Source organism: Amyelois transitella, chromosome 4, assembly GCF_032362555.1.
Source record: "Amyelois transitella isolate CPQ chromosome 4, ilAmyTran1.1, whole genome shotgun sequence".
NCBI lineage: Eukaryota > Metazoa > Arthropoda > Insecta > Lepidoptera > Pyralidae > Amyelois > Amyelois transitella.
Genome location: NC_083507.1, coordinates 6,764,216 through 6,787,844, shown reverse-complemented (window position 1 = coordinate 6,787,844; position 23,629 = coordinate 6,764,216). Strand labels below are relative to the sequence as shown.

Below are 23,629 nucleotides of genomic sequence, written 5' to 3'. Positions count from 1 at the left end.
AAAATTTGACCGTCAAATGACAAGTCAAATAAAAATAAAATTAATAATTCACAATTCTATCACGTTGGTTTTAGTACTGTTTTCTGAAAACACAAATACCTACATGATATTATTTTTCTGTTGTTTATAATTTTATATTTACCTATTAATTTGTTGATTCTATGGATCTAAACGATGATATAGAACTTAGTGATGAAGAAGAAGAAATTACAGCTGATACGGTTTTGAAAACTCTTCAAAGTGCATGGCAAAACGAACGGTTGGCGCCAGAAATACTTCCGCATCGAAATGATATGGTTGAGTGTATGCTTGGCCAGATTCAGCATATGGAGCGTAATATAAATAAATTGCCCAAAACAGATCTTCGAGCGTCTATTCATAAAATGGAACTCAGCAGAATCAAGTTTATCATTTGTAATTATCTTAGAACAAGGATAAGTAAAATTGAAAAATATTGTATACCTATTTTAAATGAAGAAAAACAACGAATTGAATCTGGTACAAATTATCTGACCCCATCAGAATTTAACTATGCCCAAGAATATTTACTAAACATGGAGAATCATTTGAAGACTGTTATTCTAGATAAAGTTCCAAATAATATGCAATCTTTTGAAATGAATAAGATGGCAGTTCATCCTAATTTACAAACACATGTGTTTCTTCGGGCAAATGAATCTGTTGCTGGAGTTGTCTTAGAGGATATTTTTGGAGATCAAGATGAAGAGATAGATTTAGAAGGTATCTTTAGACTATTCCTACTTTATGCATTTGCTCCAGTTGCATTCACTTCGTGGATTTGCAGATCTAAGTTTTCCTTAAGCCACAAAGTTATTCCCTAATCTTTTATAACACTGGCAGAGTTTAAGTTTGTGAAATACTTATTTAATGATTTGGCTTATAGATGTGTCTCATATAGATGTAGACTAATTAGTTATATTTGTTTTAGCTGGATCACAACATATTCTTCAGTACAAACCCATATCAGATTTAGTCAAGAATGGTAAAGTGCAGTTGATTTGAGTGCATAGGAATAAGGCAGAGGACAGGATAAAACCTTGTAAGTTATTTGTAAATGGAAATAGACATGTATTATGATAAATACCTATTTATTATATGTAACCATATACTAATATTCATGTATATTTTTTTACCTATAAGTACATTTTGAATTTCCAGTAAGTACCTAGTTAGTATTTATTTGATTTGAATAAAAGTAAATTATTCATTAATTATATTTATACTGTATTGAATAGTGATTGTCCATACAGCTTGGCAAGAAAGTCTTGAACTGGTAACAGATGAACTTATTCATAATTATATACTCATAACTTAGGTAACAATTAATATAATACATACAATGCATGCATATTTTGTAAAGAAAGTCCAAAATGTGAATATTAAACATGTTAAAAAATACATTTTTTTTCTTGATTACAATTAAAAGTAAAACTCACTCCTTTGCCAAACTGTAATTGTTTTCTTTTTAACTCAATAAATTTAATATTTAAACAGTTAAGGCACAGTGACTTTATTGGATATACAATCTTAATTGGGTGTGGAATGCATATCAAATATACATGGAGTAAATAGCTTAATCAGCCGGCTGTCATCATATATTGAATTAATATATTTTATATTCTTTGGCCATCCACAATCAAAGTTTAAAAAGTTTATATCTTGTGTCATATAAAAATTTACATATAAATATTAATACACATATAAGTAAACAGCATGTGGAACAGTTTACACTCATACATTTTAAATTTTTTCATGGTAAAGTGCATTTAGTATTGTATTAAACTTAAGACAATTTAGTCTTAAAAGCAGTAAAAACCCATTCAAACTCCACGTTGTGGTTTAAAATAAGAACATTTTTTTGAGAATTATTTTGTGCCCTAATTAAATGAATAAATAAATAATAATTTTGGTTTGAATTGAGTTTTTTGTTCTAATTTAATTTGTGTTAAACACATTAAGTATTATCAAATATCTTAATAGCTATTTATATAACTTCCTATTCAAAATTAAAAAAATGGAATAAATGTATAATAATATATTGACCTTGGCTAATATTCCCCTAGAGGGTGTCCTTTCAGGTATTCAATATTTTTTACCAAATTGTATAATTTGTGACAATGGCTTTGTTTATATAATACTTAGCTTAAATATATTTTATCAGAAAAAAAAAATTTTTCAAGAAATATTTATAAAATGCACCAATAATAAAGCACGTTAAGTAGTTATTTACAGTGGTAAAGAGTGCTTGTATACCATTCTCCGTTCATTTAAGTGGTTTTTCATTAAGTAATACATCAAACATCTGATAAGTACACAATACAATACAATGGATACAGAAATATTAATAAAATAAAGCTACGACACAGCATGGACATTAGCTATCATTATTTAATTTCAGACATATATCTTTGTCTAAGTACATCTAATATAATATAGGCACACATTGATTCCATATTAATAGACTTTTTTCTAAAATTTAAAGAAAATAGATAATTCTATTAATTAAAGTATTGAACTTAGTATGTACATGTTTAAAAACGAACACATTGCTATAAATTCATTATCTTAATATGTATATTAAATTACAAATTTTAATTTGTAATAAATGCAAATAATGCAATCGTTACCTGTATATCGTCAAAATAGACATAGTGTCCTTCATTAAAACAATTACAGGATATTATCTTGAAAACTTCAATCATAAATTTCTTGAAAATACTACTCTACTCTTAAAGTTTCTACATTCACAAAAAATCACTGTTGTATTTCAAATAAAAAGCGGTCTAGCACTTGTCTCTTTGTTAGTAACAGTCTAATAAAGAATTTTTGTATTGTATTTCGATCAAAATAGAAACCTTACTACTACTTACTAAGCGCAACAAAATCATCATGACGCACATGATATACATAATTGAAACAAATAAATTGTGTTTGATAAATATATGGCCTAAGCTTTAACAACTTCTGTATTGTGATCGTCCGCATCCACGTATTTAATATGTTCAGCATAGGCTTTCGATGCGACATCGCGCAGGCTTTGCTCCGACGCGGGCCCTAGCTGGTTTACCATCTTGGTGAAGTGACCTTCCGCATTTTGTAACAATTCGTGTGGATGCCCACACTCGACGATTTGACCAGCCTCCATTACCTGAAACGCGATAAATTATTTTATTTGTTACCGTAAATATTAAATAGACTATTTATATGTACACACATACAATCATTAGAACAAAAGCGATTATTCTGTTTAAACTACGATAATAAAATAAATTGGTACTGTCATGATGTGAAATAATAGTGACAGGAATAGAAAAGGGAATGCTTAGATGGTTTGGTCTTGTCGAGAGGAAGAATGAAAACAGGTTGACTAAGCAAATATACAAAGGAAGTGTGAATGGGACTGTTGGAGTGGGAAGGCTTAGGCAAACATACCTTGATCAAATTGGAAACGTTTTAGCAAAAGGTCTGGTTAAAAGTACCCGAAACCGATGACCTTGCAAGAAAAGAGTTGTGAATGTGAATGAAGCGAAAGAAGTATGCACGAATCGTGGCAAATGGAAGGATGTGGTCTCTGTCTACCATTCCGGGAAAAAGGCGTGATTTATGTTTGTACGTATGTATGTAAGGCGTAATAACTCGGTATAATAATAATCGACTAAAATTGTTGTTCTCTCCTAAAATAAATGATCAAGTTATGTAAAATGTACTTGGACGCTACTGTAGGTATATTTATTTCCGTAAAGAGTTGTCTTAACGAGTCTCTTGGTTCTAAACCGTAAATTGCGCGAACGGTCCTATTCTGAATTATAAAAATAGTTTGTATATCAGCCGCGCTACCCCATAAAAGTAAACCAAAAGATAAAAATAGCTGAAATAAACAAGCCTAGCTGTAGCTACATCTGCCAATTGTCGGATCCTCCGAACAGCATAAGCACAGCAAATACACCCAAGGTGACGTCCATGAAGCAAATTAACTATGGATAATACTTACAATTACTCTATCAGCATCGGCGACTGTGTGGAGACGGTGAGCAACGGTTACCACAGTACATTCGGAGAAATGTTTGCGTATGGACTTTTGGATCAACGCATCAGTACTGCAAAGAACAGGACACGTTAGTCAAGTTACATACATAATGTAATATAGATTTATTAAAATTTAAAATAATGCACCAGTGACGAGGATTGGAACTTACTTAGGATCAACGTTAGCAGTAGCTTCATCTAATACAAGTAGCTTGTTGCGAGCAAGAGCAGCACGAGCCAAGCAAAGTAATTGCCGCTGGCCAGCGCTAAAGTTGGAGCCACCGGATGATACTGCCGATGCTAAGGAATTCACCGCGTTCTTTAATTCCACCTAGATCAATGAAGAATTCATGTAAATTCGTTCCTAACTAAAGTCATGTAGATCCAGGCGTTACAAAATAATAAAACCAAATAGTCCGGTAGGTCAGTAGGTCTTTGTTAGATAAATATCTATAAAGATGTACGTTTTACCTCTTCTAAAGCTTTCCAAATGTCAGCATCAGTATATTTGTCAAAAGGATCCATGTTATATCGCAATGAAGCTGAGAATAATACCGGCTCTTGAGGAATGATAGAAATTTTCGATCGGAGTGCCTGTAAATATTAAGCGAAAATATGTATATGTTTTTTTTTCTTGAGCATTGTCAAATAATTTAGCCAGAAGAAGTCAAACGAACCTTGAGAGCAATTTCTCCCGTTTCGACGTCGTCAATGTATATATTTCCTTCTATTGGTGCTAATCTAAACAGTGCGGATATTAACGATGATTTTCCAGCACCAGTCCGGCCGACAACTCCCACCTGTAAAATCGAAGTTATAATTTTCAAATGCAATAGAATGTACAAAAACCTTATTTTTATGATAAGCACCATGATATGATAGCATTGAGTTGGCATTGCGGTTTTTAATGACACACTATACACACCTTCCAACCACTTTCGATGGTCACATTCAAATTTTTAAGTACTGGATCAGAATCTTTATCATATCGGAGGTAAAGATCTTTGAAAATAAGACGAGCGCGTTGTGGCCAACTGGTGGGTGGATCTGGTCCTTTGGTGATCTCTTGAGGAAGTGAAGTAAACTCCACAAGACGTTCCACGCTAGTCATCTGGGACACAACTTCAGTGGCCTGTTTAACTCCATATTGCACCATATTGACAAGGATCAAACCTTGACTGAGAGCCAGGCCAACATTACCAGATTTCATTCCACCTGGAAAAGAAATCCCGATTGAAGTCTACATTTAAAATTAACTCATTGAAATCATTAACTGATTTTAAATATTAGAAACATTATCAAGAGTATTAAAAATTTTAAATACAGACTGGAAAAGAAAGTACTTTACAGGAACTTACCATAACTGTCTAATATCAAAAAGGCATATGAAGCTATGATTACATATAAAGCCGAGATAAGACTTAACCATATAGAAAAAGCCGTGTTTGTCACCAGCGTCAAATACCTGAAATTAATATTTTTAATATTAGTTATATAAATGTTAACAACACAGAGCCTGATAAAACCTTATTAGAAAAGTCAGTCAAGTGCATGTCGGGCGACTCGCATTGTTCCGTTCAGTTGATCACCAAATTTCGAAATATAATCGTATTTGCGGAAACCGAAAACATATTTAATACAATCATTTTGTAAACGGTCCAGTTTATTGAGAAGTTCTTCAGACGAATCCAAATAGACTATGTCAACGTAGTCAAGATGTGGTAGCAAGAGTGAGCTAGCCAGCATAATTTTAGCTTTAAGAAGCAAGAAGTTTTGAAGTCGTTACAAGGCGTGTAGCGAGTAGAAAATTTTTCCACTTACGTCATTGTTTTGAGGGGCCCACGATAATGTCTGATCAAATATGATATTCTACTTTATCAGTAAAAGGGATAATAGGCTATTACACTCTTTTTTGAAAACTGTTTTAAATCAATCCTGAGACTGTGTTATACCTATAGAATTTTTATTAAAATTTTTTGAAGCCGAAAAGTGCTCTAAAAACGATTTATTATTTATGATTTTGAATTTTCGCGCGAAAACGCCATCCGCCATGCTGTTTTGACTCGTGACGTCATACTTTTAGTAAACAATACGGCTCTACGTAAGACTAAAGTAAAAAGATTTTTGTAATAATGAATTACAATACATATTGTTGGTGTCTTGTTCCTGAATGCAAGAATACAAGTATAAAAACACCAGAAAAATTGTGGATTCCACTGCCAAGTGATATTAAAATGAGAAACCATCAACGTATTAATCCTCGGTAGATTTATATTGTCTGCTTTCACAAAACCGTCTTCCATGATTCTATTAAATTATTAAAGAGTAAAAACCCAAAAACGTGATAGAAATTTTAAAATTTCAAAATAAACAGAGCCTGACATCATCAATATGTTTTCGATTCGATATTTGTTTACTAAAAGTATGACGTCACGTCAGTACCCAACATGGCGGATAGCGTTTTCGACTTTTGAAGAACAGATTAAAAAAGAGGATTTTTTAAATTGAATTATAAAATCCATATTGCACTTTTATGAATAATGATCGATGTTTTTCTTTTATTTTTTACAAAATCTATAAGATACGTGCATTTTTAAATATTTTTTTACATGGTGTAAAATAGCCTATTACACCATTAAGTGAGATGTTGGGTACTAAGGATAAATTTAATCTTCTAATAAAATTTGAGCTATCGATAACAAATGCCTGAGATTTGTTCGCGTTTATCGGAAGTTCAAAATTCCGAACCCAACTCGCAATTCAAATAAAGTCTGCGTTGATAAAGCCGACGGCATTGTGGAATTCCTCAAGTGGGGATCTGCATAAATTTGGAGATCATCAGCGTAAAGATGAAAAGAGGAGGACAGCAGAGCCGTAATGCTATCTATAAAAAAAGAAAAAAGTATGGGAGAAAGAACACCAGCAGCGAGCTCACACCAGTCAGACCTAATCTGGTTGGCGTTAACTTTCTGATGATAACCCTGAAGATAGGAGCGAAACCACAAAAGACAAGATGAAGAAACTTTAAAGAACTCAACGAAAGAAGAACGTTGCAATAATTTTCTGGTTTTTTTTCTTTTTTAACTAAACGTAGTTTTTAAATCTATATTTAAGTATGTACTTGTTTTACGTAGCTACCAACTGTCAACCATTTCCGATCAAATTTGTATGAAGTTTTACTTTTCCGAGTACATTGGTCGCCTATAACTTATTAGTTTTTACTTACTACTCAGCTTTGCTAGTTTTCCTTCCAAATTCGGTATATTGGACAGACAGACAGACATGGCGAAACTATAAGAGTTTCTCGTTTACTACCATAGCCTAAAAATGGGCTTTACACAAAGCTTAGGCATAATAAAAGTGGGTGTAAGAATTAATTAGGCTCCAATCACAACCTACGTGAAACTATTTGAAATACTCATAACACGCGCATACGCACGTGGTGCTTATAGGCTTTAGACAATGTGATTCGAGGTCTAACTATAGAATATGCCCTTGGACTACCTTACCCCTTGGAAAGTAGGTGGTAAAATTATAATAAGCTACAACTAAGAAACTTAAAATGTAAAGCACATACCAGGCGGATGTGTGGACGTCCTGCTTATCGTCAAACTGCCTTCGTAACATTTCCTCCGCGCCGCATGCACGCACTGTTGTTATACCGGCCATTGTTGCAGACATATGAGAAAACACTGGACTTCGTGATACGCCTTCCACTCTAGACAAGAGAGAAGTAGAATTAACCTTCCGAATTAAGACTAACTCTTTTTTAGATCAAGTCACGTATTTTGATGTCATGTTAAGTGAAACAAGGAAAGATAAGAGTGAGAAAAACAAAGAAGCTTTAAATTTTTAACACTAAGGAAGGAAACCAAAACTGCTCTATTTCAAGTTTAAGGTTTTTGCTACACTTACTTAGTCTACTGAGCTACTTTTAAAAAAATAGAATTACCTCTTAATGGCTTGTGCAGTATGAAGATAGATTATCGTCCACAGATACATAAGAATGGCGCATAACGCTGTTGTCAGCAACATGTATGGGTTTACAATGGCCACCATAACTAAAATACCTATCATCACCATGAAAACCTGTAAGTAAAAAAAAATATCTATATTTATCAGTAGTGGCATTCAAACCCTCAAGTATTAACGGAAAATTTCTGCAATTTACCCTTGTTGAAATTTTGGGATGGACACTTCTGACAGTCTGACAAGCAATTTACACTTTTACTGTGATTGACTAGGTTGGAATGTGATACGCAAATAAATTAAGATCAAATATGGAGGTCGACATAAGGTGTTAATAAAATTTATGTATATGATCATAAGGTGTGAGTGTGATGAGAAGTATGGAAAATGTCGTTATAAATAATTTTTGTTTATATTGGAACTATCAAAGTTATTTTTGCAAGTAGATACTAACCCCGCTGTAAATAGATTTTAAGGCTAATATTATTTTTAACACACATTTTACGAGAAATTAATAGAACTGTTTGAATGGGAAGGCCTAGACGAACATACCTTGATCAAATCGGAGACGTTCTAGCAAAAGGTCAATTTAAGAGTACCCGAAACTGACGAGCTTGCATGAAAAGAGTTTTGAATGTGGATGAAGAAGTATGGAGGGAACGTGGCAAGTGGAAAGGTGTGGTCTCTGCCTACCCCTCCGGGAAAGTGGCATAATTTATGTATGTGTGTATGTAATTATATTGTATGGAAATATTTTAAAATGAGTAGTTTTAATTAATAAGACTTATAGTACATTGCATACACTAAAGAACAACTAGAGTTGATTAGATTATTCACGTGCCTTATTTCTGTTTCTTGAGATTAATTTTCAGTTTATTACCTGTATGCTATCCAAATACATCTTAGGTAATATTTCATCAACAATGCCCATGTCTTTTGAAAACCTGTTTAGAATTCGTCCAGAAGGGTTGGTATCGAAGAATCTCATGGTGGCTGATAAAATGTTACTGAACATTTGATTATGCAATTTAATGGAACTTCTCATACATGCCCAGAGAAACAGAATTGATCTGAAAAAAAAAAAATTAAAATGTTGAATCTATTGAAAACAAAAAGTGCAACGTACAAACAGCGTTTGCACGTTGTAATTGTACCTAATGATAATTTCATTGTTGTTTGTTTTATATTTATCAACATACCTGCCAGTCGTAAGAAGGATACAGCCAATGATGCCGATGGTCCAAATGTAAATGTAAAAAGCATGGAAATCCATTTCCGTATTGAATAATGTTGCATGTTTGTCGAGTTGTTCAGGTGCCACCGTTGAATTGGAATCTGATGTTACATTATTGTAAATAGTTTCGATAGATATCATGGTATCATTGAAGGTAGTAGCACTATCATTGCCGATTTCTCTGAACGGTACCGCGGCGTTTCTAGCATCGACATCATTCATCCTGAAATATAAAATTTATCATTGTATTTTATGTGGTGGGGTGAAAACTACATATAAGACTTGATGCAAATTTGTATAAAATAATTGTGTCAGTGTGCGAGCTATGGATTATTATAATATACTAGCTGTGCCCGCGACTTTGTCCGCGTGGAATAGTTAGTTTGGGCATCATTGAAACCCTCAAGGATGAATTATTTTCCCCGTTATTTTTCACATTTTCCATAATTCCTTTGCTCCTTATAGTTGCAGCGTGATGTTTTATTGCCTAAAGCCTTCCTCGATAAATGGTCTATTCAACGCAAAAATATTTTTTTAATTCGAACCAGTAGTACCTGAGATTAGCGCATTCAAACAAACTCTTCAGCTTTATAATATTAGTATAGATTGTAATAATACGTATTTATTTTCTGTAATTGTGTTGTTAAGCTAACACATGATTGAATTACCTTTTATAAACGTTGTTCAATACGACTTGCATGTATTTCATTGTTTTGAAATTTTGTGTGAATATAGTTAACTATCCGGGATCAAATATAGGCTAGGCCTTTTTTTCTCGAAATTAAAAAGGAACAGGAATTTTAATTTTACATAGAAAAAAGTAGCTATTTCTGGAATAATGTTTATATTTTTTACTTTAAGGATTCTGAAATAATATTTATATTTTTAAAAGAACATATGCTACCTTTTGCCTAATCGGTATGAAAGTTCTCAATATTGGGTATTTTATGGTTAGCTTATGCAGCGCATGCGTCGAGTCGATAAACGGAAATCAATAACGAGGTTGTGTTTAAAGGACGTGACGTTATGAACTGTAGAATTGTTTTACTGCTGTAATGTATGTTTTATCGGCAGCACGTATAAATTGATCTATATGGAAATCTAAGAAGTACCTACTTATTCAGAAGTGTGACGTGGTTAGCCTAGTATAAACATAACTTAATCTGAAACTAGTAGATAGAGTTAACACTAATTTGCAAAATTGTGATGTTAGAATTTTAGAAATAAATGTAAATTCGCGACATAATTTGCGAAGACTAAGTGGGAACTAAAAGAATTTACCTACTAGGTAAATTCTTTTAGTTCCCACTTAGAAGGACTTCAGGATTAGAAGCTTGGTAACACGCAGTCTTGGAAATAGTGCTTCCTTCAAATAATAAGCTTAAAAAAATATTTTACCAGTGCGTAAGCCAGAGGTCGCTACCGGAGGTGACCACTTGCGCCAACACGATAGAGATGAGAATGAAAATGAGCAAGGTCCAACCATTGCCTGAACGGAAATACGCGCTATATACTGCACCAGATACCCGACCTGCGACATAAAATACACTATTCATAGACTTCTCCACAGTCAATAATGTAAAAAGTATCTTAAAAATATTATGTAACTCAGTCACTTTTAATATGTATCATGTTGGGTTAATATCCTCTTTACATGACCTTTGAGTAAGATCCACGAATGAGCAATAGAGGTTCTGCCTTTGCCTAAAAATTTTTTAACTACGCATTTATATTGATTATTAGAACTTACCAAGCCTATCCAAAATATTGTTCTGTATTTTATAATAACGCCATCTGAGTAATCATATGTTCAATGGCATGAGAAATGTCTGCATTTCGTCATTATGGTGTAGTCTGACCAATTGAACGCTAAGCAGCCTAGTATGAACATCTGAATACTTTACGATACGGTCATCAAAACTCAAAGCTCAGTGAACCTATCAATATGTTTTGTATACATATGTATATTCGTTGACATACCACTTCCTGACATCTCGGCGGTTTCCTCAGGTTCATCAAGCACGTTCTCCGCTTCTTTGTTCCCAAATGTGCTTGTACTTGAATGTGACTAAAAAAAATTACAAAAGCTTTTAATTTTATCCCATTGTTCGCAAATTATTAAAAGCTGACATTGCAAAAATCCTGACTCGCAAGGGAATAAATTCATAGGTAATTTCAGACCACTACCTACTACTAGCCTACTCTGTGTCTGTCTTAAATACATCTCAGGACGTATAAATAAAGGGGGCTTGTTTCGAAGATCAAAAATAAATATTAAAGAATAATTTATATTCTTAATCCGTAATCTTACGATTACGTTTGAAAAAACTTGAATATGGCACGCCTCTTCTCGGTCCCTGAAAACTGCTTTTGTTTCATCTATTGCTATTTCTTCTTCTTCCCAACGTCCCCGCTTTGATCAAGATACGGTTAGCTACCTAGGTCTACCCATTCCAGCGTTTACATAGATAATACAAAATGCATTAAGTTGTCGGTACGTCGTCTTTCGGGAAGTTTTACATAATACATACTTAAGTAATATTGCGTAATTTTCCTATCAAGAAATATCTCATTTGAGTTTTACTGATTTTAGTGTTTCTTGATTGCGTAAAAATTTCTTCATATTGTGTAATATTTGATAGGTTGAAGAGATTTAGAAAAGAGATTGTTGAACATATTTTATCATTTACATTTGGTTTTTCTTATCTTATTGTTATGTTTATTTTTAGTTTATGCACATAACTATTTCAATTGCTTAATCCATAATTTTTAATAATTATGTCAATCCGTGTATTTACCTTATATTTAAATTACCCAGCAGAATACATACTTAAAATAAGAAAAACATTACGATAAAAAATCTACATATAAAGAGTACCAAGAGAGATGACACCGAGTTTAACCTTATCTAAATATAAAAAATATTATCCAATGATGACAATTTAGTTGATTAATTGATTTATTGCGAATTATGTGTTTGTCATATTGGAATTCAGAAGTTGCCGTTATCAAACTGTGTAAATTTATCATCCAGAATTATCTGGTTTGGAAGTAATCATGATTTACAAAATTCGGTGGTTTAAACTATGATAACGCGGAAATTGCATAAAATCTGTTCAAAGATTGTGGAAAATATCTTATAGTAACAATTGAATCGCTATTTAAATAGATAAAACTTTTGCGTTACTGAGTGATTGACTGACAGACAGACAAGGTACAGCTTAATCCGCCGTATCTGTTAACTCTGAAATTTGGCATGCATGTTGCTTATATGGTTTAGAGTCTAGATAGAGTGCACCTCTAAGCGAGTACTTCTGAAAATTCTCGCAATAAGGCAAATTAACGGGTTTTACCGATTTACGCGAACGAAGTCGCGGGCAATTTAAAGTTTCATGAAAAAACTTTAATTACATTTTTTATAGTCGGTCATCTAAATAAAAACTTTGATCACAACGGAGACATTCTGTAGGGGCCGAACTAAACGTAATTCCCAACGACCACATGCAAATGTTAATTCGCTAAAACAGTAATCAAATTTCACATTTTAACGTAGTTATTAGATAAGCTTAAGCAAAACATAAAATCAATAAATTAATAACAGTTATGATAAATTTACCTGAATAGAAACTGTACGCTGTCGTAACACCTGGGGCCTGCTTCCTTCCTCTGCTGGCGGTTCCTCCTCTTCCAATAACTCTGCAAATAGAGGCGACCGCGATACCTCCTCGAATGAACCCATGGTCTCAATCTCTCCCTGTTAAACGTTCAATTTGTTATTGCATATTACAGTAGGCACCTATTTTTAATTACGTATAAAAGTAAAAAAATATATAAAGAGATTGTTTTGCATTTGTTCTCAAATTTGATATTTTATTAATAGACTCAATGAAATCGTAGTTAAATAAAAAAGTTATTATTGTAAGGATAATTTTCCTTAAAAGCGAAAACTTACATTGTGAAGAATAACGATTTTGTCGGCAGTCCTAAGATGATGCAACTGATGTGTGACCAAAATCCGCGTAGAATGTCTGAGCAGACCCGTAACACATTCCGATATTAAATGTTTGCCAACGTGGGTGTCCACCGCGGAGAGCGGATCATCCAGTAGATAAATATCCGCCTGTAAATAAAAATGTTAGGTTCCTTAGATATATGACGCAGATTACAACATCATCGCAATGTTTATTTCAGCTTAAGGTGAGGTTACAGTTATATTTGCGAAGCATATCTATTAAGATTATTCAACATTGTTATCAGTGTTATCACTTTTCACTGTTCAAGTTAATTACTTGAAAAAATATTATTTTTGAATAATCCATGTTGTATAATTAGATAAAAACGGAATCCAAAAAATACTAAGTTGATTTAGTTTGTTTGTGTCATTTTAATTTTGTTACGATTATGTGTTTCGTTTTCAGAGTTCCGTACCTAAAGGTTAATAACTCTCTCCTGCTGTCACAATTCTGTATCTCATAAACCGTGATAGATAGGAAGCTGACATTTTCACAAATTATGTACCTATTTCCGTTCCTATTATAACAACAAATACTGAAAATTAAAATACCTATATACAAATATATTAAGTTCCCATAACATAAACGTGTTTTTTTCGTATTTTTTGTTCGTTATTAATAATAGTAATACTAGACGCTAAAAATTTTCACAGAATATTAACTTGTAACCTTTCAAAATTAATAACAATTTTATTAAAATTGTAAGTTTTAAACAACTTTTTGGTCGATCAATGAACAGGTAAAAACGTGAATATCCATATCCATACATATAATAAATCTGTAACTAAACTTTGTCTGTACATTGAAGATATTTAAGAAAAAAACACTATAAGGGGTCTTTTAGGGTCAATAGAAGCCAAAACAATTTTTTTTAGAATTCTTGTCTGTCTGTCTGTCCGTCTGTATGTTTGTACGCGCATCATGCAAAATCTACCGAACGGATCTGAACGAAATTCGGCACAGATATAGTTAGTAGCCTGGATTAGAATATAGGCTACTTTTTATCCTGAAATTCTATCCCAAGGGGATGAAATAGGTGAGGGCTTCAATAATGCCCATAATGACTATTCCACGCGGGCGAAGTTGCGGGCACAGCTAGTAAATAATAAATCTTTAAGTAACAAGCGTGATGATGTACTACCAGGAACCCTTCGTGCGCGAGTCCGATTAGCACATGGCTGGTTTTTGAAGTGATATATTTCAAAACTTAAAAAAACGTTTGTATAGTAAAAAAAAGTCTAGAATGCAAAAAAACAAATAAAATATAAATAAAAAATATATTTGACGAACTCCTTGTAATCCTATGACTCATAAATAGTAAAAAATTGCTGAAGCTGTAGTATACTTTTGGCGTTATAAAATCCATTATTCCATTCACAATCGTAACTGGTAATTGTAATATTTTTTCCCTATCTTCCTTTCCGAGTGATTTCCAGGAAGGAAGCATGTGTTTTCTTGTTAAGGTCAGGTTATTTATTATTATAAGTGAATGCGTTGCAAATATGGCAACTTTACTCTTTAAAATCTTTTTTTTTCCTTTTGGCGTAAATCCTGTTTACATTCTTACCCATAGGAAAGGAGCCCATTTTGGGCCTTTTGTCCATTATCCCGGATATTCTTTATAATATTCGAACTTATGGATTACCTGTCGGTAACATGCTCTAGCGAGGCCGATGCGGGCACGTTGTCCGCCGCTAAGGCTGGAACCGCGCTCACCCACCATGGTAGCGTCTCCAGCCGGAAGCAGTTCAAAGTCACGCACCAACGCACATGCGCTTACCACCTGTTTACAAATTTATATTTTCTTTATTGCACTGAATAAAAATGTTAAAGAGATGGACTTTATTAAATGGCATTATCTTTTAGTCGAAGCTTTGACACAAATTGAAATGGTAATACGACTATGAGCTTAAAATAGTAGTAAATATGCAAAAGGAATATTTTTTTAGCTTTGTGGTGTAGATCCTCATAACTCGTCAGTTTCCCAACAGCATGCAGACAGACCATTAATATATAGAAATATATAGAAGTAAATATTTTTCGTCATTACCCACAAATATGATCATCTCTTCTATAATATGTATATTTAAAGCTAACAAACGTTGGAAAATAACGTTAAAAGCCAATCGTGATAATTATACGCCGAATTTCTATGAACTCAACAAATGCAAGAGTTGGAAAACATCTTTCTACGTGTATGTAGTAGTTATCTTTCTATAATATCTTTATAATACACCCCCTTTATACCTCACCTTCCGTATCTTTTAGCAAATAATAATTACACTTTAAACACTCATGTTTGCCGATTTAAATGACTGATGACATAGCAGCAACCACGTATTCTTATAATATGTGGCAAAGTTAAATACTTCAATCTAATACTAATATTATAAAGCTGAAGAGTTTGTTTGAACGCGCTAATCTCAGGGAGTACTAGTTGAAATTGAAAAATTCTTTTTTCGTTGAATAGACCATTTATCGAAGAAGGTTTTAGGCTATATATATATTATCACGCTGCAACTATTAGGAGCGAAGAAATAATGGAAAATTAGAAAAAAAACGGGGAAAGTTATTTATCCTTGAGGGCTTCAATGATGCCCAAAATAACTATTCCACGCGGACTAAGTCACGGGCACAGCTAGTGATTATTATAATGTAAAATATTTTATAAAGCAGCGCAGATATTTATTTAGGCCTTTTATGCCAAGAAAAAATGGTTTATTTCATTTTAATCGAAGTAAATATAATATAATACCTACCTTTTTGTAACGGACGGGATCATAGGGCAGCCCAAAGAGGATGTTCTGCCTGACAGAACCCACAAACAGCCAAGGCTCTTGGCTTGCGTAGGAAATGCGCGCATCGCCCAAAGATACCACGCCGTGCGATGGAACCAACTCTCCCAGGATTAATTGTAGAAGCGATGACTGTAAATTTTATTTTTATAAATTTCCAGTTACTCTATTTCCATATAATAAAATATTTTCTAACTGTTATCGGTAAAATTTCCCATATTATCTTCAGTGAAAAAAAACTTTTACCTCTCGACACCCCTACTCCATAGAGTATGACTTAAAGTTTTATCATTAGAAGAAAACGAGATTATGTAATATCGTTTATGAATGTTAAATCAAATATTTAATGTAAACGTCTGTATACTTCTATCTACTACTAAAATCTCTATTCTACTCTGATATAATGAAGAGGTAAACTTAAGCATTTGATATTTTTTGTAAGATGCAGTATGTGCTATTCTTCGGAAATACTGAACCAATCGTGAAAACTGTTTCACCGTGAAAAAGGTACATTATCTGCAGGTGTTATAGGCTGTGTAATACGACGGGCGAAGCCGTAGCTGCACTCTAATAAATACATACAAGTACCTATAACTGTAAAATAAGCAGACTTAATCCTGAGAACATAATTATAATCTACGAGTCCGCTTAAGGGTATCTATGTTATATCACGAAACATCAAAGCTATACATCTTGTATAAATTTATAGCCATTTCGACCGGATTTTCAGTAAGTGAAGTTACAAAAACTAAGATTTGAATACTTTTGAGGAAAATAAGCTTGTAATTCCTATAGGCGATGCCATGGACATCGGGCTTGTTTTATACATACACACATGCTTTTGTGACGTGGCAAGTGACGCGTGGCACTTTAATTGAGTACAATTTAAACACTCGTCTCGCTGAATGATAACGTTTCATCGTCGAACTGATATTGTCTGAACAAAATTTATCTCATACATGCAGTAAGTATTGTAATAATAACGTACACCATTTACGAGTATCTAATTCTAACAAATAAAAAGTCGACTTCCTATTTAAGGTCCGTTCTAAGTTAGCCTCGAAGTAAGTTCTAGACTTGTGTTAACTCAACGAGACTATATTTTATAATAACTACTTATATAAGTAGATCCAAGACCCAGGATAAGCTAAATGAGACTTATTTTAGCACTGGTAGATTCTAAAAGTCATCTCACCTTCCCAGAACCCACAAGGCCAGCCACACCAATAAATTCCCCTGGAGCCGCTGTCAAGTGAATGTTTCTTAATGTGCACACTATAGGATCTTCCAACCAGGTCGCACTGACTCCTGTTATGACCAGTGCAGTAGATTTAATCTTGTCTATATCATTCTTAGTGTGATTGTTCGAGTTGTTTAATTTTAGGTCGTTCATCTCTAAATTAGTCTGTATTAATTTTGGCCTTTTAACTTCGTCCAAAAGCAAAAATTCCTGTAAAATAAGTAATATCGTTTATTTCATTGAAATGAAATTACATAAATAAAATCACCACAATTTAATTGAATAATTAGTCTCGAAATATAAATCGAATTTGACAATGTTACCTACCTCAATTCTTCGGATGGAGACCTTAGTTTCAGCAAGAAAAGACAAAGCAAGCGGGATAAATATGTTGCAGGCTAGTTGTAAAAGGTTGAAATATTGCACCAAAGAAAATGTGATGCCAGAATGGATGTGGCCACCTATTAATACAAAGGTGACCAATGTCGCGTACAGTATAAAACGTTCTGTAAATACACTAAGCGCCGTAGAGAATGCCTTAATCATCGATGTGCGCATTATGAAATTGACTTCCATCCTGAAAAAAGTACATGACACATAAATTCGTAGTCGCAGAACTTGTAACTTTCCCTAATAGACCCTAGATGCCATTAATAAATCGATAGCAGTTGATTAATAAGCTTGCGTGGCTGCGTCAGACCTATAGGTAACTATAGGTACAAACATAAAACCGAAGTAAAGTTGTGTGAAGTTCTTTGAATTTTATTTATTTCTTCTTTATGACCATCTTGGCAATAAAGTGTCACTTAAATGCGTACCCGAGCTTTAAAATTTGAATCTGCAATGAAGTCCATAGACGGCAGTAAAAGAACCGCCACCGAAAACACTATTTAATTGTTATAACGACAAAGATTGAAATCCTTCAGAAGAACGAACTCATTCTGCCGTGTGTAATTATGCAATGCTGTCTCTACTTACTTCCTTAACTTGTCCACAAGTTTTTCAAACGGCTTCTCCCAAGCGTACATTTTGATCACCTGTACTCCGTTAACTAATTCACTCATAACTTTTACTCTCTCGTCCGTCCGTTTTGCAATTTTGCCCCTTAAAATTCCCTGGCGGCTACTCAAATAAGCTGAAAAAAATAAACATGAATTATAACAGCCTATAGTAAATCTATACTCATTAATTATATGCGAAGTAATATGCGATCATCAAACAATCTAATCAAAAACCTCTTTCGGTAGGCAACAGGGAATGGTATAAGCGATTAAAGAGAAAAAGTGATTTGAGGACGATAGTTAAGACAATTATTGCTTTTAATACCTTGTACCAGCACAGTTTGAAGGAAGGTTACGGCGAGCCCTGCAAGAGTCGCCCAGCCAACATGCTGCCAAACAAGATATGACACCACGGGCACAGCAATCGGCATCACCCACAGGTAATTCAGGAACAAGGCCACTAAATCGAAACGACTGACGTCGTTAGACATTAAGTTTATCACGTGTCCAGCCTCAGTTTTGTCCATACCAGCACGGTTGAGTTTCAAAATCTTAAATTCAAAATATAGATTTATAAAGTTCTTTTTTATCGAAACAATATGTGTAGTCAATTTCATCATCAATACATATGTATGTATAATAAAACAGTAAAAATCAAATAATTCAAAAATTTAAAATAATCCCAATTAAGTACCACGGGTCGGAAGATTTGAAAAACTACGCCCCTATTCTGTACTGGTGTTATTAAGAAATTCTCAAGTTGAAGTGTTTGTGCCAGAACTTGAGGACCAGCCTGGTCCATATAGAGTAGCTATAATTGTATTAAATAAACTACCTGAGAAATGAGTCCCGCTATTTAACTTATACTTTGTCACAGAAAAAGTGTTAGCTAAATGTTGCCGCACCCAGCCAATTAATATATACACTAAACCCGGCTCAAATATGTTGCTTTGTTGAATTTCCTCTTGGTAGGAAAATTAAAAGTTTATTTGAATTATAATCGGCCAGCTTAAATATTATACGAACACAAGTGATTCTCATATCGTTGTGTGTATGTAATAGATCTTTGAATTGCGATTATGGAATGAATAAGTCCTTTATAACACATCAAAAGTCGATATTGATATAACTACAGCAGTATCTACCAATATGAAGATAACGATTCTGATTTGATGTATACAAAACTAGTGACTGGTGTGTTATTTTCTTTAACTGTAATGCTGATAATCTCCCATTTCTAGCGTTAACTTCACAATCAGAAGAAACAAATATCTTACCTTTCTATATATAAGGGAACAGCAAGCTACTCGGACTCTCATTCCAACACAACCCTGAGATAACTGTAGATGATTTAACAATAAAGCTGTCCCTGCACTAAGAAGATTCATTAAGAAATTATATATGTGAGCATTTCTATAACTTTCTGGTGTTCTTGGTCTAGCAAAATAATCTATGAATAAACCTAAAGTATACGGGATTAAGGGCCTGAAACAAACATGTGTAAATAATAAGTAGGTACCTAATTAAGTACATAAAATAATGAAAAGACCAATTATTGATTTCGTTAACATACCAGAAAATGATAAAGAGTAGTCCAACCAGAATTCCGCATAACATATATTCGAGCCAAAATGAGCGTACAATTGCTTTGGAAAGTGATGGCTTGTAAGTACTGTCCTGTTTAGCTTTAGCTAACTCTTGTTCCCAGGCCTCCTCCAGCCGGTCCGTGAGTCTGCCCGAGCGATCGCAGTCTCGCGCTTGCCATAAGTCTCCTATAGACAGACCCTGTTTGTATCCGCGACGGAATAAACTGAAACTCCATCTGGAACAAATGTACATTTTAACTTTTAAGAGCTCGTCAAAAAGGCTTTTTTATCCATAATCATTTAAAGAAAATTGTTATTTTTATTGAATTTTATTGCATTCTTGCCAAACTACATTAGAGACTTTACTAGAGTAACATACTTTTATTCTACTTTTATTCCCGGACATTCTCACGGAGACTGACGCGACGCTCTGCGCAACGTCTAAGGTTATATTTGAAGACCGAGAGGAAGAAAATGCTTTATTGGCGCAATCAAGTATGAAGATACCCACATACTTTCAAATAATGTTAAAATCCCATTTTAACTTACTATAAATATATGAAGACTCCATACAGCTTGAATTCATGACATGCCCGTGACATCATGACGCTGGTTATCAGGTGAAAAATGCCTAATTTAGACATTTTCAGATGCAAGATCTTAAATAACATCAGAGTTATGAACATGTATAAGCCAAGCAAGTGCACTTCATTATCTGTACTAACAAAATCAAAAAACTAACATAATATTTCCGAGCACAAATACCTATTAAATACGGTACCTACGTGCATGCTGGATTTTTGGTTTTGTGATTTTAACCTGCTAGGATTTTGTATTTGTAATAGGTCTCTTACTAAGATCTTAAAATTGGGATTCTCCCTTACTAGGTTTTTGGTACACAAAATAAGTAGTTATAAAACGGAGAAAATCAATCCGTATCCATACATCCATACATATATAATAAAACTGTAACTGAACTTTGTCTGTACATTGAAGACATTTAAGAAAAAAAATTATAAGGGGTCTTTTGAGGGTCACTAGAAACCAATTTTTTTTTTTTAGAATTTTTGTCTGTATGTCTGTCCGTCTGCCTGTCTGTATGTTTGTACGCACATCATGCAAAATCTACCGAACGGATCTGAACGAAATTCGGCACAGATATAGTTAGTAACCTGGATTAGAATATAGGCTATTTTTTATCCTGAAATTCTATCCCAAGCACAACAACAAGATTTTTTTTTATTATAAATATTTTTTTTGTGTTGTGTGAGTATTTTATTTTAAAAAACTGAAAATCAAATTACAACATATAATAAAACGGTAAAATATTTTGTTTGTACATTTATTATTTTGAATGATGGACAATGAAATGAAATAGATGGACATTTTTTGTCTGTATCTAACGCTTATCTCCAAAAGTACTAAACCGATTTTATTACAACCTTCACCAATTGTAGTTTCAACTCGAAATTTACGCGGACAAAGTCGCGGGCAACAGCTAGTCTTTAATAAATTATAGTAAGTCAGAACTGGGTGACCGAGGGGTGCTCGGTGGACGTACATAAGAGAAACCATAAATAAATAATAAGTAGCAGCGAATAGTTTTATTTTTTGTGTTAAATATATTTTTGGTTGTATTTTGAGTTTTTTTTTTTGTTTTTGCTACTTTTTATGCTTTTTCTGCCGTTTACGAAGCACCGCTCTGCCACCAAGGTATCCAACTAGTGCCTTTAATGTCGGAAACAAATTAAAGGTGAAATGGTAGAAGACCATTTATAATTAAGTCGATACTAAGAAAACACATGATTGTCTATTGTGTCATTATATTCTAAGATGTCGTTTATCTAGTTTGTCATTAATTAACCCATTTTAATAAAACATAATTGATTTTTTTATTATCATAATATTCAATTTAACTATTTCGTGAAATAAATCAAGTCATAAATAATCGTATGAAAACAGGAAGGGCATAAAAAAGACGTTGAATTTTAAATGGCGCAAGAAAATGTTGAGTGTACCAACTCTCCTGTAAAATTTAGTCAGACCTTCAATGAATGTTTTAAATCTGCTTTGGTTTTGAAAAGCCGTCTTGTCAAGTGCTGGGTTTTGGTTTACAAAATACTTAGTTAATTCTTGAGATTTCTTTCCGTGGGCATTGTATTGTCATACACACAACGTGGGGGCTTACGAGGTAGATAGCTGTTCGTAGAATATATCAAGATAATTTTAAAAAATGATTTTCAAGAATTCATTTCATAGATATTTTTTTGCGAATTACGAAATATTTTATTTCGTAATTTGCAAAAAAAATACGCCTTAAGGCGTCATAAGCGAGTCGAGTCAAGATTCGAGTAAGAGTAAGTAAATTGGGAGCTTCTGGGTTTGAAAGTCAAAAACACTAAATGGGAATTACCTACCTGCCGAAGGAAGTAGGGTTTCAAGTCTCCGCGCAAAGAAGCTATCATATAGGTACTTATTCACAAACTACATTTTTATTTCTTGTTAAATGTAAGATTTTACTTATTAACAGGTTGCTGCGAAGTAAATACTATGGTAATAACATAAAAAAATATAGTTATAGTATAATAAATCAGTTTTTTTTTGTTAATTTTGTAACTAAAGTACCTATTATATTCTTCCGTAACAAAATTATCCGATATAGTTATATTCTTTTTAATAGCCAAGAAGATAGTTACTTACGTTACAAATACTTTAGATATAATGTTAGCTTGCTCATCAGGGTTCTTCTCTTTTAAAATCACTTTTGACTCCATGATCTTCCAATCTTCGATGTGCTCCTAAGTCGAATAGGTTGGTGATTTTACCATAAAGCAAAACGTGTCGGAGTGCCTAGTGACCACGCATTTACGATTTGTGTTTCACAATTAGGTATTTTGCTAAGTACTTCAAATTAATCTAAGTATAAATCATTCAATTATACGACTAACGAGGATGAACGGCCATGGCATTAGTTTGCCCGGAATACAGATTGCATAACAATTTTGCGACTGAGATTTTTTAAATCTTCTCAGAATCTTAAGAAAAGCTGCGGCGCCTGCGGCTCTGTATTCACTTTAGTTAATTAAACTTTGTTTTCCACTAATTTGTTAGTATCACTGGATTTAAATTTTATTTTATACTTATTCAGTTTATATATAATTACACTATTATCACAGCAAATACTTTGTTAATGGACTGGAGTACAACAATTCGTACATACGACGCGGCTAGATAATTCGGGCGCCGCCGGCGGACTGGGGAGGGAGTGCGACCCGCAAACTGATTGACATGAACATCACAACCGCGATAGCGACCGACGCAAAGTGTTCTTGTAGTACGATTTATCAACCATAAATATACTTGTTACATAGCTCGTCTTGTTTACTCTTCACCATGATACAGCATTACTTTATGTGCCTAGATAGGTAGGCACATAAAACCAGTCTCTATCTTTGCAAAATCAGTTCCACATTGTTATCTTATTTTGACACGTCACGCGTCAAACATTATCTCACATATAACATATTCGATCATGAGGGATACTCACACTCGCCAAGTGATTTGATGATTTTTGTAACGACTATGATCCGTCGACCAAGTTGTAGGTACTGTAGTTTCGTAAACATTGCCCTTCAATATGTGCAGAGGCGGCCGAAAAAAACATTTAAACGAAAACATATTACTTTTTCAATTTTAATATATAAGTACTTTAAAACCTATTAATAAACTTCTTCTGAAGCCACC

The 23,629-nt window shown here is 33.5% G+C and overlaps 2 protein-coding genes across 2 annotated transcripts; one reads left to right on the top strand and one right to left on the bottom strand.

Moving 5' to 3' along the window:
- The first annotated feature begins 3 nt into the window (after positions 1–3).
- LOC106138422 (DNA replication complex GINS protein SLD5) lies at positions 4–1,354 on the top strand. Its single transcript, XM_013339563.2, has 2 exons — positions 4–741; positions 950–1,354. Exons 1-2 carry the CDS (start codon positions 162–164, stop codon positions 1,021–1,023), a joined length of 654 nt encoding a protein of 217 aa, XP_013195017.1. The 5' UTR covers positions 4–161; the 3' UTR covers positions 1,024–1,354.
- LOC106138421 (ATP-binding cassette sub-family C member 4) lies at positions 1,180–23,221 on the bottom strand. The gene is made up of 24 exons (XM_013339562.2): positions 22,586–23,221; positions 19,873–20,121; positions 19,577–19,784; positions 18,625–18,850; positions 18,277–18,433; positions 17,626–17,875; positions 17,254–17,508; positions 16,023–16,190; positions 14,909–15,046; positions 13,203–13,370; positions 12,867–13,004; positions 11,231–11,318; positions 10,649–10,781; positions 9,216–9,473; positions 8,897–9,086; positions 8,000–8,136; positions 7,625–7,765; positions 5,406–5,512; positions 4,973–5,262; positions 4,725–4,847; positions 4,519–4,641; positions 4,218–4,378; positions 4,013–4,118; positions 1,180–3,169 (listed from the first exon to the last, which is right to left on the bottom strand). The coding sequence occupies exons 1-24, from the start codon at positions 22,657–22,659 to the stop codon at positions 2,969–2,971; spliced, it is 4,089 nt and encodes a 1,362-aa protein (XP_013195016.2). The 5' UTR covers positions 22,660–23,221; the 3' UTR covers positions 1,180–2,968.
- Positions 23,222–23,629: the final 408 nt, after the last annotated feature.

What these genes read in the sequence shown, in the direction of transcription:
- LOC106138421 (XM_013339562.2), bottom strand. Translation starts at nt 22,659, where the DNA reads ATGGAGTCAAAAGTGATTTTAAAAGAGAAGAACCCTGATGAGCAAGCT. An exon ending in TTTGATATTAGACAGTTATG is followed by an intron (nt 5,263 to 5,405) that starts GTAAGTTCCTGT and finishes TTTCTTTTCCAG; the next exon opens with GTGGAATGAAATCTGGTAAT. An exon ending in CCGATGCTGATAGAGTAATT is followed by an intron (nt 3,170 to 4,012) that starts GTAAGTATTATC and finishes ATCGCGTTTCAG; the next exon opens with GTAATGGAGGCTGGTCAAAT.
- LOC106138422 (XM_013339563.2), top strand. Translation starts at nt 162, where the DNA reads ATGGATCTAAACGATGATATAGAACTTAGTGATGAAGAAGAAGAAATT. An exon ending in TGAAGAGATAGATTTAGAAG is followed by an intron (nt 742 to 949) that starts GTATCTTTAGAC and finishes TATTTGTTTTAG; the next exon opens with CTGGATCACAACATATTCTT.